Source organism: Taudactylus pleione, unplaced genomic scaffold (assembly GCF_031769625.1).
Source record: "Taudactylus pleione unplaced genomic scaffold, aTauple2 ptg000066l, whole genome shotgun sequence".
In the NCBI taxonomy this organism is placed as follows: domain Eukaryota; kingdom Metazoa; phylum Chordata; class Amphibia; order Anura; family Myobatrachidae; genus Taudactylus; species Taudactylus pleione.
The window spans coordinates 9,335,665-9,353,616 of NW_028284468.1; the positions used below are offsets into that span (position 1 = coordinate 9,335,665).

At 44.2% G+C, this 17,952-nt stretch overlaps 1 protein-coding gene across 1 annotated transcript in view; it reads right to left on the reverse strand.

Annotated features, from left to right (window-relative positions):
* LOC148534436 (serotransferrin-B-like) overlaps positions 1-16,485 on the reverse strand; it is a 65,143-nt gene extending 48,658 nt beyond the window's left edge. The window contains exons 1-3 of the mRNA XM_088466657.1: positions 16,382-16,485; positions 4,426-4,586; positions 859-967 (exon numbers count right to left, since the gene is read on the reverse strand). Of these exons, the coding sequence (XP_088322783.1) occupies positions 859-967; positions 4,426-4,586; positions 16,382-16,424 (313 nt within the window). The 5' untranslated portion in view covers positions 16,425-16,485. The remainder of the gene's footprint in view (positions 1-858; positions 968-4,425; positions 4,587-16,381) is intronic.
* Positions 16,486-17,952: the final 1,467 nt, after the last annotated feature.

Sequence of the window (17,952 nt, forward strand, 5' to 3'; positions counted from 1 at the left end):
TAGCAAGGTAGCTTTTTATAGGAAGCGATTAGTCAATTTGTAATGTCCCAAAAGATAATAACAAGCAGTTCATGCCTTTATAGACGGTTAGTACAGCTTTAGAAGTGATTAGTAAGCACTTTTTCAACTTCAAAGTAATGTTAGTATTCGGAGTCATGCACTCTGTAACATGTAGCTTTTAAAAACCATGTCATTGGTTGGTACTTTATCACTCTCCATGTTATCACTCTCCAAGGCTTAGTGCATCTCCCCCATGGTGTATTGTTCATGAGGATACTTCATGCATTGTTACATTTGTGAAGCTGCATGAATCTGACAGACCACAATGATAGTCAAAAGTGGAATTTTATAAATCATCCAAGTTTCATCCAAGTTTCTTTAATTTCCCTTTGACATGTTAGACAAGATGACACAACATTGTACTAAGCCTTGGAGAAAGATAAAGTGGACGGATGTAAAGTACCAACCAATCAGCTACTAACTGTCATTTTCAAACACATCCTGTAAAGTGACCGTTAGGAGCTGATTGGTTGGTACTTTATCTCCGTCCACTTTATCTCTCTCCAAGGCTTAGTACCTTGAACCCTTTGTGAGGTAAGGGGGATAATAATGAAGAAGAAGGGGAAGAACACCCTAAAACATTGTCTTTTCTATCTAACATGTTGAAGTGGAAATAAAGCACCTGGGATAAGTGTAAAATATTGTAATGATAACTACAGTAAATAATAGGATACTATGGATATAGGAGCACCACTGACCCTTAACCCTTCTATATATATATAAAGTTAGTTACTTTATCTTTCTCCACTTAGTACATCTCCCCCATAATGCAGCAATATCACATTTCAATTACTGTACCTTTCTCAGTGCCATAGTTTTCCGCCAAGATTGGCTTTAATTTATAAGGATTCATATCAGCTTTATATATATAACCACTATCCAGAGTAATAGCATCTGCGTCTCCTTTCTGGAAAACAAATGGTTACTGTAAATCCAGTATTATTTAATATTTTTTTCTTTAGACATTGGTTTTACCCTACAGCAGTGGTTCCCAAACTTTTTTGAGTCATGGCACCCTAGAGTATCAGCATTGTTTTCAAGGCACCCTTAGGCCAAAAGTTTGTCAATGAGAAATAAAAAAAAATAAAAATAAAAAAATAAGTAAACTATGCTTACCGGTCATCCTTAGGTTCAGTTATGTGGTGGTGGACAGGTGTGCACTTCTGTTTGTCCACATATTTATATTACATTGACCATAAATAATTGACAATTGATTTGATGCTGGTCCACCTAGCTGAGGCACCCCTTCAAGTGTCCCGAGGCACCCTAGGGTGCCACGGCACACAGTTTGGGAACCACTGCCCTACAGTATTTCATATTTTATCCCTGACATCTATTACAGAATATATGAGCCTGACAATTGTTTTCCCTTAATATTCACATACACCTGAAACACCTAGAGGTAAATTTACTAAGAATCCTGTTTGGCCGAGTTTGCATTCCCGAGGGTTCCCCTGAATTTGCAACTGGAAGATTTATTAAAGGCAAACATGCATGCAAAAACATGATCCCGCACAGAAATTGATGGCAAAACAATCAAACAGAAGTCAATAGACCATCAAACCAACCCACGAGTACTTTCCATAGAAAAATACAACTCACGGATTTACTAAGAAACGTGTTTCAAAACATGTTAGAACATGGAGCAGAATAAAATAAATCAATAGACTTGCCTGGAAGCTGCGTGTTGTGCCTAAGGACTGTACAGATCAGTGTGATCTGTGTAGTGCTTTTGTGTATGACTGTGCAATTAAAGGGTTAGAAATTAGAAAAAAATTGGCGTAGGGTCCAGCCCCCAAAAGCATAACCAGCCCCGGACCTCTAAGCTCATTCTGGTACTGGAAATTAGTGGAGTTTCCTCATATTTCAAGTAACCAGCACCGGGTTCAACTAGCATAGGGGATAATGCAATAGCAGGGGGCACACATCATAGGGTCTCACACACCGGATATGTTAATTTTTTATTACCCACTCACGTGCACTCACACTCCATACTCCATGGCGCTTTTCAGTTCCTTTTTCCAGGTAGACATCTAGGAGGCTTGGCAAAATAACAAACCACAATCCCGATCCCACGGACTTGCAAGCACTGTATGTACATCCTGTACTTACAGTGTTTGCAAGAAGAATTACAATTCCCATGTAGTTTCCGGCATCTTAGCATTGTTGGCTAACAGTCAGACCTCTTTCAGCCAATCAGTGGCCACTGCCATAGAAACCGCCCGCAGATTGGCTGAGAGAGGTCTGACTCTTATGCTGGCCATACACTAGTACAATGTAGTAAGATGAGATTCATCTTACGATATCCCTTGAACTCCCCAGCAGCTCCCGACCGCACGATTGGTGCTTTTTACACACACGATCTGCATACGATTACGATCGATATTATGGGCTGCACATCTGATCATACGATACGATAGAACAGCAGCGGGAGCATGCATCGTATCCTACCAAAATACTACATGATTTTGACACGATTCATGGTACAACACGTCTAAAATAGGGCAATCGCCCTGAAATCGGACTAGTGTATGGCCAGCATTAGGTCTGACAAAGAGTCAGAACTATCTCAGCCAATCAGAGGCCACTGCCATAGAGACCACACACTGATGGACTGAGAGAGTTTGACTCTAAGCAAATCAGCTCTAAGGTACAGGAAACCATATGGGAAAATTAATTCTCGGGGTAAGCACTGTAAACGGACCTGGTTATGCTTTTGGGAGAAGGACCCCACGCCAATATGTTTTACATTTTTAACCCTTTCTTTGAACGGTAACACACAAAGGGTCTCATTCAGAGGCAGTCGTAGGATGCAAGCGGTCGTTCTGAAACAGGGCGGCCGCTTGCATCCTGAACGGCTGCCTCCATGTCGGACGTTAGGCTGTGGGTTAACACCCACAGCTCTAACGACCGCTAAGGGTGATGATCGGGGCTTACGACGAGACCCTAAAGTAGGGTCTCGTCAACCTTAAGTCCCAGGGAGCTTCCTGCTCTGTTTGAGCAGGAAGCTCCCCACTGAAAAAATGTTTAAGCGCTTGTGGTGATCTGAGCGGACAAACAAAACAAACGTACAAATAACACATATATGTTTATACTCTTTTGTGACTAATGAGAGTTGCAGCTTGCTGGTGTCTTATCAGCGTTGCTGTGAGTGGCAGTCCGTATGTCCGTTCCTCTCCTAACTGTCCCTTACTATACCTCAGAGTGTCCAGTGATAGCGACGATCTTCTCCCTTACACGGGGTGCCTTTTCACTCCGTGAAGCTCCCCACTGACATCACTGATGATGTCAGTGGGGCCGCCCCCAAACGGCAAGCGTTCCGACAGGAACGCCTCCGTTTGGCTGGGCACGCCCCTGGCCCGCCCAGCAAACGGAGCGAGCTGTCACTCAACATCGACAGCTCGCCCCGTCTGCTATGAGACCCCTAACGACGGATCACCCGTCGTTAGCTGGGTCTCGCGCATGTGCACGACGGAGCAACATCAACCTGGTTGCGAGCTCGTAGAGCTAACGACCGGGTCTGAATAAGCTCCAAAGACACTGAACCCACCACACTAATTAAGAAGGGGCCAAAATGACTTAACTCGCATACGATACAACACAATCAGTATCACAATCGGATCAAACGAGACAGACAAACACGATTCTAAGTAAATCTGGGATTTCAGTTGTAAAAATCACACGTAAATCCCAGCATGTTTATTATTGGCCAAACACGATTCTTAGTAAATTTACCCTCCAGAAAAACTTGCAATAAGAAAGATGGCTCCCATGTCTAAACACATTACTTATGTATGTATCCTGAAGGCACCCCTGGGTGATGAGGAAAAAGCTGCAGGGGTGGGTGATTTCAGGACATGTAAAGAGCAGTGCTTCTAGTTAACATTGTGTGATAGGTAATAAGAGTTGGGTGCCAGTATTTTATGATACTTTACTTTGCTCATATTTGTCAATACTCATATTGGATGTAAGATCAAGCCAGTTCTCTTGTTTCCTTTTTACAGCTCAGGTTTTCATAGAGTAGTAAGGATTTCTGGTTGGGCATAATGGACATGAACTACCACTGTTGGGCATTACTAGGTATGAATGAGCATGGGTCTCAATGGTACTGGGGTGTGTTCTATTTGGCTGAATTTAGATTTTTGGAATATAGAAAACTAGCGGAAAATGAAATAAGTGGCAAGCGCATAGGACCCCAGCAACTTATACCCAAAGCTTTGTTATAGAAATGGTCTGAGGCTGGCACAGCAGGCCAGTCTAGTCAAATCCTCTCAAAGATGCAGTAATTGATGCATACCTGCATATAATAATCTATAATAATCCTAGAAAATATGCCTATTGAATGTTCAATTAGTGTAAACTTACCGCAATGGTTTTTAAACATTCCTCAGTGCTGCCTTTGTTGATGCAGCTAAGGGAGATCTGTTGGGTTCCACAATTCTTTGCCAATTCTTTGCATTTCTTTAGTTCAGCTTCGGAGTTTGCACACCAGGTGACTTTCTTTGCTGGAGCAGCAAAGCACAGAGCTATACAGAAACAGTGAAAAAACAAGACCATGATCTGCTTAAAAATCTATGTTCTTTGGGGGTGTAATGCTAACATTTGAGGTGTACTTAGGCACACTGCCTCTCTGCAGCTGTTGTGGAATGGTGGCACTGTGTTAGTATTGCCACCCCATAATGCTGATGCTACGGGTTTATCTCTCTTCACTTTATCTCTCTCCAAGGCCTAGTGAATATCTATCTATCTATCTATCTATCTATCTCATACCTGTCCTTCTGATATACAGTGCCTTGTAAAAGTATTCACCTCCCTTGGCTTTTTACCTTTTTTCTTACATTACAACCTGTAATTTATTTATTTATTTTTTATCTGAATTTTATGTGATGGATCTGCACAAAATAGTCTAATTTGGTGAAGTGAAATGAGAAAAATATATATAAAAAAGAATCTTTATAAATACAATTCTGAAAATTGGCATGTGCATATGTAATCACCCCCTTTGCTATGAAGCCCCTCAAAAGTTCTGGTGCAACCTATTGCCTTCAGAAGTCACATAATTAGTGAAATGAAGTCCACCTGTGTGAAATCTAAGTGTCACATGATCTGTCAGTATAAACTCACCTTTTCTGAAAGGCCCCAGAGGCTGCAACACCACTAAGCAAGAGGCATCACACCATGAAGACCAAGGAGCTCTTCAAACAAGTCAGGGACACAGTTGTTGAGAAGTACAATTCTGGGTTGGGTAATAAAAACATACCCAAATCTTTGATGATCCCCCAGAGCACCATCAAATCCATCATCATCAAATGGAAACAACATGGTACCACAACAAACCTGCCAAGAGAGGGCCGCCCACCAAAACTCACAGACCAGGCAAGGAGGGCATTAATCAGAGAGGCAGCACAGAGACCAAAGGTAACCCTGAAGGAGCTGAAGAGTTCCACAGCAGAGACTGGTGTATCTGTGCATGTGACCACAATAAGCCGTACACTCCAAAGAGCTGGGCTTTATGGAAGAGTGGCCAGAAAAAAGCCAATACTTAGTGTTAAAAATAAGAAGACACGATTTTAGTTTGTCAAAAAGCATGTGGGTGGCTCCCCAAATGTATGGAAGAAGGTGCTCTAGTCAGATGAGACTAAACTTTAACTTTTCGGCAACCAAGCAAAATGCTATGTCTGGCGCAAACCCAACACATCCCATCACCCCAAGAACACCATCCCCACAGTGAAACATGGTGGTGGCAGCATCATGCTGTGGGGATGTTTTTCAGCAGCAGGGACTGGGACACTGATTTGAGTCGAGGGAAAGGTGGATGGTGCTAAATACAGGGATATTCTAGAGCAAAACCTGTTTCAGTCTGCCTGTGATTTGAGACTGGCACGGTGGTTCACCGTTCAGCAGGACAATGACCCGAAGCATACTGCTAAAGCAACACTCGAGTGGTTTAAGGGGAAACATTTAAATGTGTTGGAAAAGCCTAGTCAAAGCCCAGATCTCAATCCAATTGAGAATCTGAGGTCAGACTTGAAGATTGCTGTTCACAAGCGGAAACCATCCAACATGAAGGAGCTGGAGCAGTTTCGCCATGGGGAATTGGCAAAAATCCCAGGGGCAAGATATGGCAATCTCATACAGACTTATCCAAAGCGACTTGCAGCTGTAATTGCCGCAAAAGGTGGCTCGACAAAGTACTGACTTTAGGGGGGTGAATAGTTATGCACGCTGAAGTTTTCTGTAATGATGTCCTAAATGTTATTTGATTCACAATATAAAAAAACACAACTTCACAGTTGTAGGCATGTTCTGTGAATGAAATGATGCACACATTCAAACAATCCATTTTAATTCCAGGTTGCGAGGCAACAAAACATGAAAAATGCGAAGGGGGTGAATACTTTTGCAAGGCACTTGTATATCTATTTACATATCTATCTTTCTATCTACATATCTATTTGACTATCACATATCTATCTATCTATCTATCTATCTATCTATCTATCTATCTATCTATCTATCTATCTATCTCTCTCTATCTCTCTCTCTCTCTCTCTATGGGCTCTATTTACTACAATACGCATTAAAATGCAGATTGTAGTGTGATATTTCCGACTAAATTTGCATTGCGAATTCAGGCAATATCACAGGGATGTATTAAAAATCACTTGCAGGGACAGAGCTTGTGATAAAGCTCTGTCCCTGCGAATCCCCTCCACAGCCTTATCACTGTATTTTTGGGGAAAAATACAGTGACAAGGTTCTGCGCATGTGCCGACCGTCCGCTGCTACTTCCCCCTTCACGGCCAACCACCTCTTGCTTTTACTTACCTCCGGTCAGGTCATCGCTGCTCCGGTGATGTCCTTCCTCCGGGGCTATGGTCAGCTGGTCTCCCACCCTGCACTGTGACCCGGTTTAGTTATTTAATGCAGCAGCTGACCAGGGTCACAGTGCAAGAGCGGGGAGACCAGCTGACTGGAGGACCGATCACCGGCCCTGGACTCAGGTAAGTTTTTTTTTTTTACTTTTTTTTTTTTTGCAGGGACCAGCTTGTGGTCTGTTTAGACCACACAACTGATCACTGGGGCCGGCTCCGGGCTCTGCTCTTCCTGTTAGAGCAGAGCAGAAGTCCGGTAACCGGGGTAAAACCTGGTTATTATCACAGGGCTTCCCCCGGTATCTTATCACATTTTATTTTTAGTAAATCTTAGGCAGATCGCATTTCCCATAACAATTATGGGATATGCGACTGTTTACTAAAAATATGTGATAATTAGGGCTTGGAGGAGAATTTTACAAATTCTACTCCAATTGCCCTTTAGTAAATTTAGGTAAAACTAAAATAATGTGAAAAGGGTGTGAAAACACCCTTTTTCACTTTATTTTAGTAAAAATAATGTTAATAAATAGATCCCTATCTATTTAGTCTGTTCATTAAGCCTTGGGGCTCTATTTATTAACATTATTTTTATTAAAATAAAGTGAAAAAGGGTGTTTTCATACCCTTTTCACATTATTTTAGTATCACCTACAGTCACTAAAGGGCAATTGGAGTAGAATTCGTAAAATTCTACTCCAATCCCTAAGTATCACTTATTTTTAGTAAGCAGATCGCATTTCCCATGATTGTATTGGGAAATGTGATCTGGCCAACGTTACTAAAAATAAAATGTTAAAAAATACCGGGGAAAGCCCTGTGATAATAACGCCACCTGGAGGTGGTGTTATCCAGGGTCTTCCCAGGTTACCGGACTCCTGCTTCGCTCTGACGGGAAGAGCAGAGCCCGGCCCCAGTAATCAGCTGTGTGGTCTAAACAGACCACACGCTGATTCACTGTAAAAAAAAAGAAAAAAAAAAACTTACCTGACACCAGGGACCGGAGTTTGGGTCTCCGGTGATGTCCTCTCTCCGGTCAGCTGGTCTCCCATGCTGCACTGCGGCCCGGTCGTCTAACAGAGTGCCAGTGCAGTATGGGATGTCAGCTGACCGGAGGACATCACCGGAGCCCGGACCATGCAGGTAAGTGTAATTAAGGGAGAGGGGGGGAAGCGGGGGGACTGCGATCATGGGGGGCTGGGCTTGGCAATGGGGGCGGGGCTTAGCACTGGGGGTAGCAGCGGCGGCCGGTTGGCGCTTGCGCGGGGCACTTGTCACGGTATTTTTATGCGAAAATACCGTGCCTAGTGTGCGGAGGGGATTCGCAGGGACAGAGCTTTATCGCAAGCTCTGTCCCTGCAAGGGATTTGTAGTAATCCCTGTGATATTGCTTGAATTCGCAATGTGAATTCATTCGGTAATATCACACTACAATCTGCATTACCAATGCGGATTGTAGTATATAGAGCCCTTGGAGAGAGATAAAGTGGACGGAGATAAATACCAAACAATAAGCTCCTAACTGTCACTTTACAGACTGTGGGGTCAATTTACTAAGCAGTGTTAGGAGACAGAGTGAAAAGTGATAAGGAAGTGATAAGGTGCCGGCAGGGGTGTATCTAGGGATCCAAGCACCCCTGGCAATGTAATGTACTGGCGCCCCCCTTATGTAGTGCCCCCAGTAGTAATCCCCCATATGCTGCATTGCCCCCAGTAGTAGCCCCCCCTATACAGTGCCCCCAGTAATAATACCCAGTAGAAGCCCCACCCTATACAGTGCCCCCAGTAGTAATCCCCCTTATGCTGCATTGCCCCCAGTACTAGTCCTCCCTATACAGTGCCCCCAGTAGTAGCCCCCCTATACAGTGCCCCCTGTAGTAATCCCCCCTATGCTGCATTGCCCCCAGTAGTAGTCCCCCCTATACAGTGCCCCCAGTAATAGTACCCAGTAGTAGTCCCCCCTATACAGTGCCCCCAGTAACAGTACCCAGTAGTAGTCCCCCCATACAGTGCCCCCAGTTGTAGTCCCCCCTATACATTGCCCCCAGTAGTAGCCCCTTATACATTGCCCCCAGTAGTAGTCCCCTATATAGTGCCCCCAGTTGTAGACCCCTCTATACAGTTCCCCCAGTAGTGGCCACCCCCCCCCAATTGCCCCCAGTAGTGGCCACCCCTATACAGTGCTCCCAGTAATGGCCACCCACATAAATTGCCCCCACTAGTGGCCACCCCAATACAGTAGCGGGCACCCCCCCATAAAGTTGCCCCAGTAGCGGAACCCCCTATTTCAGTGCCCCCCCCGTGCCAGGCTTACACACACACACAAAGAACAAAAAAAAATTCAACTCACCTGATCCCCGCTCCTGACGCGACCGCCGCTGTCTGAGTCCAGGTCCGCTCTTCTGTATGGGAGAGACGTCATGACGTATGACGTCTCTCCCATCACATGCTGCAGGGGGAGCTGGAACATGGAGCTCATGAGCGCTGGCGGATGTGTGTTTGTAAACTGTGTAGGGCAGAACGCTCTCACTGTGGTCTGCCCTACATTTGTGGGGCCCGGGGGACTTGTCCACCCCTTGGCTACAGGTGGCACTGCTGGGCAGCGCCCCCCCTTTGGTCGGTGCCCCTGGCGAGTGCCATCCTGGCCAATGGGTAAATACGCCCCTGGGTGCCAGCCAATCAGCTCCTAACTTTCATCTCACAGGCTGTGTTTGAAAAATGACAGTTGGGAGTTGATTGGCTGGCACCTTATCACTTTCTTATCACTTTTCACTTTGTCTCCTATCACTGCTTAGTAAATAGACTCCTACCTTTGAAAAATGATAGTTAGGAACTGATTGGTTGGGAGTTTATCTCTCTTTACTTTATATGTCTCCAAGGCTTAGTGAAAAGAGCCCTATCTATCTATCTATCTATCTATCTATCTATCTATCTATCGCTTTATCTATCTATCTAGTCTGTTCAGTAAGCCTTGGAGAGAGATAAAGTGGACGGAGATAAAGTACCAACCAACAAGCTCCTAATTGTCACTTTACAGGCTGTGTTTGAAAAATTATAGTTACAGGTAGTAGCTGATTGGTTGGGAGTTTATCTCGCTCCACATTATCTCTCTCCAAGACTTTGTGAATATCTATCTATCTGTCTATCTGTCTATCTGTCTATCTGTCTATCTATCTATCTATCTATCTATCGTCTATCTCATATCTATCTATCTATCTATCTATCTATCTATCTATCTATCTATCTATCTATCTCATATCTCTCTATCTATCTATCTATATTTTTTATGTCAATCTATCTATCTATCTATCTATCTATCTATCTATCTATCTATCTATCGTCTATCTCATATTTATCTATCTCATATCTATCTATCTATCTATCTATCTATATCTAATATATGTCTCATATCTATCTATCTAGAAGAAAAGTATTGTATTATGCACTCACCTATCTATAGAAAATAGGATGTAATAATGTTGTCACATGACCCAGCAAACACACGCTGATCAGTAGCAGTAACGCTCTTGGCGCACAGCTCCACGCTGCCAATAGAGACAGGGTCACTTCATACCGCCACACTGCAGACCCAGACATCCGGCCGTCAGCTCCCGCCTTTGCCCCAGCCGGAGGGACGGACGACACCGGGTGAGTGTGGCTGCACCGTGTGGTTGATCACAGGGCACCACCGCTCATTTTCACCTCCGGATCGCCAGTGTCAGAGCACGGAGCCTATTGAAGACATCCACGGGTAAGCCTCACACGCGGGACGCCGCGGTTACACAGGCACACCCCCCATCAGACTGTCTCACAGCAATACACTATAGGAGACGTATGGGTCACATATGGAGAGGTGCCTAGAATTCTAGGTCTCCTCACATCCCTATCTACAGCGGGGTGAATATACTCAGGATTTCCTGAGGTGATAGATACCATACTACAGACTATTCCTCAAGGATACATGCTTCACCTAGTATTTATACCTACATCACCATTGACTATTATATACTAAGTTACTAACTATAGGGTGACGTAGTAAATTACGGAAGTTAACCTCCTCAAAGGGCACACCTATCACCCATATCCCACTCCTGGACTTTTTAATGTTATAGAGGAGACGTAGTTTGTTTGAGGGACACTACGGATAGAGACAACCTAAAGGAGTCTCTAATTTTCCCATATAACCATCTATATTCAGAACTTTTACAGCTACTATAGATATTGTAGCATTGTGTCTCCCAAAAATAAAAAACACGATATAGTTTATATATTCAATTCCTTTTCATTTTTTATAGAGAGTAATACCACAACATTATTACATCCTATTTTCTATAGATAGGTGAGCGCATAATACAATACTTTTCTTCTATATACTATTTTTAGAGATAGGACATCTCCAGTATTAAGCTGCTCTCTTACTACCTGTATAACGTTCCTCTGAGCGCTGTTCACACATTATATTTATAAAAGTATATTTATCTATCTACCTATCTCATATATATCTATCTCATATCTATCTATCTATCTATCTAATATATGTCTCATATCTATCTATCTATCTATCTATCTATCTATCTATCTATCTATCTATCTATATTTCTGATGTCAATCTATCTACTGTATCTATCTATCTATCTATCTATCTAATATTTATCTATCTATCTATCCAGGGGCTGGCTGGCAACTTTTAGCCTGGGGGGCAAATGCATGCAGGCGGCCCTGGCAGAGGAGTAGCGTGTAGCCAGGGTGCCCGAAAGAATGTGCGTGCTACGGCGCCCCCCCCCCCCTCAAGTGCTCTAGGGAGGAGGCGGGCCCATATGGGATTAATGTAAGGTAAAAATAAAGATTAGGGGCAGCCCCCTGTTGTAGTGCCCATATGCAGTGCCACCCTTTGCCACAGGTGAGGACACCCTTATACAGGCCTCGAGTAGTGCCCCCAGTAGTGATCACCCCTATGCAGTGCCCCTAGTGCCCCCAGTAGTAAGCCCCTTATATAGTGCCCCCAGTAGTGGTAACCCTTATTCAGTGCCCCTTAAATAGTGGCCCCAGTTGTAGTGTTCCCCCTATGCAGTACCCCCACTATTGTCCTTTATATAGAGCCCCCAGCAGTGGTCCCTCGATGCAGTGCCCCCAGTGGTAGTCCCCTCCCCCCTATGCAATGCCCCTAGTAGTAGTCCCCTCCCCTTGTAGTGCCCCTAGCAGTAGTCCCCCCCTTGTAGTGCCCCCAGTAGTAGTCCCCCCTTGTAGTGCCCCCAGTAGTAGTAGTCCCCCCCTTGTAGTGCCCCCAGTAGTAGTAGTCCCCCCCCTTGTAGCGCCCCCAGTAGTAGTAGTAGTCCCCCCCTTTGTAGTGCCCCCAGTAGTGGTCTCCTCCTTATAGTGCCAGACCCCCCGCAGTAGACACACATAATATAAAAAAAAAAAGAACACTTAACCTGACACCCGCTCCTGGTCCCGCCGCCGAGATCAGCTCCCCCTTCTGCCGCTTTGCATTATGGGAGTGACGCGTCACTCCCATCACCCACTGCGGGAGCCGGAAGAAGTCCGGCCCTGGCAGTGGGAGCAGCAGCCAATGAGAGTCTGTCTGACTCTCATCAGCTGTTAAAGCAAACACACAGCTGCCGGCTCCGGCTGTGTGTTTGTGCTGTGTAGCGCTGACCGAACTCCGTCCGGTCAGCGCTACACACGCGGTGCAGTCTGTGTCACAGTGACACAGACTGCCCGTGGCCCGCGGCCCACATGACGCTGCGGCCCGGGGGGCACATGGCACCCTGCCCCCCGGCCCAGCCCGCCATTGTATCTACAGTATCTATCTATCTCATATTTATCTATCTATCTATCTATCTATCTATCTCATATCTATCAATCTATCTATCTTTCTGATGTCTATCTATCTCATATCTATCACATATCTATCTATCTATCTATCTATCTATCTATCTATCTCATAGCTGTCTCATATATATATATGCCTCTCTCTCTCTCTCTCTCTCTCACACACACACACGAAAATTATCTATCTATCTATATCATATTTATCTATCTCATATATGTCTACACACACACTATCTATCTATCTATCTATCTATCTATCTATCTATCTATCGTCTATCTCATATCTATCTATCTATCTATGTATCTATCTATCTATCTATCTATCTATCTATCTATCTATCTATCTATCTATCTATCTCATATCTCTCTATCTATCTATCTATCTATATTTTTTATGTCAATCTATCTATCTATCTATCTATCTATCTATCTATCTATCTATCTATCTATCTATCTATCGTCTATCTCATATTTATCTATCTCATATCTATCTATCTATCTATCTATCTATATCTAATATATGTCTCATATCTATCTATCTAGAAGAAAAGTATTGTATTATGCACTCACCTATCTATAGAAAATAGGATGTAATAATGTTGTCACATGACCCAGCAAACACACGCTGATCAGTAGCAGTAACGCTCTTGGCGCACAGCTCCACGCTGCCAATAGAGACAGGGTCACTTCATACCGCCACACTGCAGACCCAGACATCCGGCCGTCAGCTCCCGCCTTTGCCCCAGCCGGAGGGACGGACGACACCGGGTGAGTGTGGCTGCACCGTGTGGTTGATCACAGGGCACCACCGCTCATTTTCACCTCCGGATCGCCAGTGTCAGAGCACGGAGCCTATTGAAGACATCCACGGGTAAGCCTCACACGCGGGACGCCGCGGTTACACAGGCACACCCCCCATCAGACTGTCTCACAGCAATACACTATAGGAGACGTATGGGTCACATATGGAGAGGTGCCTAGAATTCTAGGTCTCCTCACATCCCTATCTACAGCGGGGTGAATATACTCAGGATTTCCTGAGGTGATAGATACCATACTACAGACTATTCCTCAAGGATACATGCTTCACATAGTATTTATACCTACATCACCATTGACTATTATATACTAAGTTACTAACTATAGGGTGACGTAGTAAATTACGGAAGTTAACCTCCTCAAAGGGCACACCTATCACCCATATCCCACTCCTGGACTTTTTAATGTTATAGAGGAGACGTAGTTTGTTTGAGGGACACTACGGATAGAGACAACCTAAAGGAGTCTCTAATTTTCCCATATAACCATCTATATTCAGAACTTTTACAGCTACTATAGATATTGTAGCATTGTGTCTCCCAAAAATAAAAAACACGATATTGTTTATATATTCAATTCCTTTTCATTTTTTATAGAGAGTAATACCACAACATTATTACATCCTATTTTCTATAGATAGGTGAGCGCATAATACAATACTTTTCTTCTATATACTATTTTTAGAGATAGGACATCTCCAGTATTAAGCTGCTCTCTTACTACCTGTATAACGTTCCTCTGAGCGCTGTTCACACATTATATTTATAAAAGTATATTTATCTATCTACCTATCTCATATATATCTATCTCATATCTATCTATCTATCTATCTATCTATCTATCTATCTATCTATCTAATATATGTCTCATATCTATCTATCTATCTATCTATCTATCTATCTATCTATCTATCTATCTATCTATCTATCTATCTATCTATCTATATTTCTGATGTCAATCTATCTACTGTATCTATCTATCTATCTATCTATCTATCTATCTATCTATCTAATATTTATCTATCTATCTATCCAGGGGCTGGCTGGCAACTTTTAGCCTGGGGGGCAAATGCATGCAGGCGGCCCTGGCAGAGGAGTAGCGTGTAGCCAGGGTGCCCGAAAGAATGTGCGTGCTACGGCGCCCCCCCCCCCTCAAGTGCTCTAGGGAGGAGGCGGGCCCATATGGGATTAATGTAAGGTAAAAATAAAGATTAGGGGCAGCCCCCTGTTGTAGTGCCCATATGCAGTGCCACCCTTTGCCACAGGAGAGGACACCCTTATACAGGCCTCGAGTAGTGCCCCCAGTAGTGATCACCCCTATGCAGTGCCCCTTGTGCCCCCAGTAGTAAGCCCCTTATATAGTGCCCCCAGTAGTGGTAACCCTTATTCAGTGCCCCTTAAATAGTGGCCCCAGTTGTAGTGTTCCCCCTATGCAGTACCCCCACTATTGTCCTTTATATAGAGCCCCCAGCAGTGGTCCCTCGATGCAGTGCCCCCAGTGGTAGTCCCCTCCCCCCTATGCAATGCCCCTAGTAGTAGTCCCCTCCCCTTGTAGTGCCCCTAGCAGTAGTCCCCCCCTTGTAGTGCCCCCAGTAGTAGTCCCCCCTTGTAGTGCCCCCAGTAGTAGTAGTCCCCCCCCTTGTAGTGCCCCCAGTAGTAGTAGTCCCCCCCCTTGTAGCGCCCCCAGTAGTAGTAGTAGTCCCCCCCTTTGTAGTGCCCCCAGTAGTGGTCTCCTCCTTATAGTGCCAGACCCCCCGCAGTAGACACACATAATATAAAAAAAAAAGAACACTTAACCTGACACCCGCTCCTGGTCCCGCCGCCGAGATCAGCTCCCCCTTCTGCCGCTTTGCATTATGGGAGTGACGCGTCACTCCCATCACCCACTGCGGGAGCCGGAAGAAGTCCGGCCCTGGCAGTGGGAGCAGCAGCCAATGAGAGTCTGTCTGACTCTCATCAGCTGTTAAAGCAAACACACAGCTGCCGGCTCCGGCTGTGTGTTTCTGCTGTGTAGCGCTGACCGAACTCCGTCCGGTCAGCGCTACACACGCGGTGCAGTCTGTGTCACAGTGACACAGACTGCCCGTGGCCCGCGGCCCACATGACGCTGCGGCCCGGGGGGCACATGGCACCCTGCCCCCCGGCCCAGCCCGCCATTGTATCTACAGTATCTATCTATCTCATATTTATCTATCTATCTATCTATCTATCTATCTATCTCATATCTATCAATCTATCTATCTTTCTGATGTCTATCTATCTCATATCTATCACATATCTATCTATCTATCTATCTATCTCATAGCTGTCTCATATATATATATGCCTCTCTCTCTCTCTCTCTCTCTCTCTCTCACACACACACACACGAAAATTATCTATCTATCTATATCATATTTATCTATCTCATATATGTCTACACACACACTATCTGTCTATCTATCTATCTATCTATCTATCTATCTATCTATCTATCTATCTATCTATCTATCTATCTATCTATCTATATCATATTTATCTTTCTCATATGTCTACACAAACACACTATCTATCTATCTATCACCTGGAGGTCTATCTGATTATGAAATGGGGCACAATTGTGCTTTAACCCAAATAAATCACTCAGTGCATCATTTGTCAGACAGTATTAGAAATATGACAGCATCGGGATGGATCACACACAGCACAGTACACAATATCATTATATAAACCTTTAACTAGGGTTGTGAGCTGTCTACAATTGTGTAATGCATACAGCATGTCACACTCCCATGAAGAGGAGCATCTGTCACTTACCCAGGATGCCGAAGCAGAGAGTCCATTGGAAAGTAGGAGCCATTGTCACCGCAGTGTTCCTCCCAAACTGTCAGGTCTCAGTTTGTGGAGAGAAGTCAGGATAAAGCACATCCCTTTTATACACTCACAGGGAAGCTGACTGGGCACATTTTGTGTCCCTGTAATGTTTACTCAATAGTGTTTCACAACAGTGCCTCCTCTCCTCCGCCCTCTCACTAATCCCTATTGAGAGACATTCATTTTTGGGACAAAATCCTATTTGGTTTGAATAGCTTCCTAGACAGGGCTGGATTAACCCTTACACCTAAAGAGAGATTAGGTATGGGGAACAGAAGGGAAATTCCCGCTCATCAGTCTGCCATACTATCAGTTCCAGGTGAGGGTAAACAACAACCTGTGCATTACAGTATGTCCTATGCCACCTCCAGGAAATACATTGTACAGGATAGTCCCATGTAAGTAGCAGCAATCTATTCTTTTACATTTGACAAAACTATATCTTGTGTTTAGAGATGAGTGGTTCGGATTTGCTGAAAACCAAAAACATCCAATGTTTGAGGGCCTGGGTCGAACCGAGGACCCGATTCAGACCCGCTCGCTAGATGCGTTTGCACGCAGCCATCAGCTGTGAAAGTATGCAAATCCCACGATCGCACGGCAAGACATCAGCACACCCACTATGTCTTGGCGTGCGATCACAGTGTGTGTTTAGACGCCCACCAGTCTGTCATAAGACGCCCACTTTCCCTTAGTAATACACATCATCTCCAGGAAGTGTATTCAACAATCGGTAACATCGAGTAACATCGGATCCATACGCAGCACTTGTGGCTGACCATACCCTAATGTAAGCACTGCTGGAATTATGACACACAATAGACCACTTTGTATTATGCATATTAAAGCTGGTTAAGTTCTAATTATGAGCTCTTCATGGACTGGCCAGACTCACTCTAAAATGAAGCATTTCGAACCCCCCTTTTAGAAATCCTGCGTTTGCCCCTGGTCTCTATGGTGAATTGCAGACCATGCTCTGCAATCAGTTAATCTGCTTTTTCTTCATGGAATTTCAAGGTGTGTATGTTATTATTAACATGTCCACATTGTTCGTCCAGCGTTGGTTAGCAGTTTTGACAACTATTCATGTTCAGTTTTCAGTGTGAAGATTTTCAGTGACTTAGAAAACAGACACAATTTCAGCAAGTTGGCTAGCTCCTTTTCTCATCAGATGTCTGACAGTCTGTAACGATGGCTGAATTACTGTAGCAGAATCCCACACTTGCTCTTTAGCACAATCATTTGGGATGTAATACTGCTCTCTTTCTTCAGGTGATGAATTCTCTGACAATTATTATTATTATTATCCTTTATTTATATGGCGCCACAAGTGTTCCGCAGCGCCTTACATAGTACATAGAACTAATAGGTGAAAAAGAAACAAGTAACTTACAGTACATTACAGTGCAGGACAAGGACACAACTTATATACATTGCTGCAATAGTGATTAAAGCACTCACAATAAGCTGCCGGGAGTTGGCAGTCCCGTGTTAGGGGCCCTAATGGGGAGTAG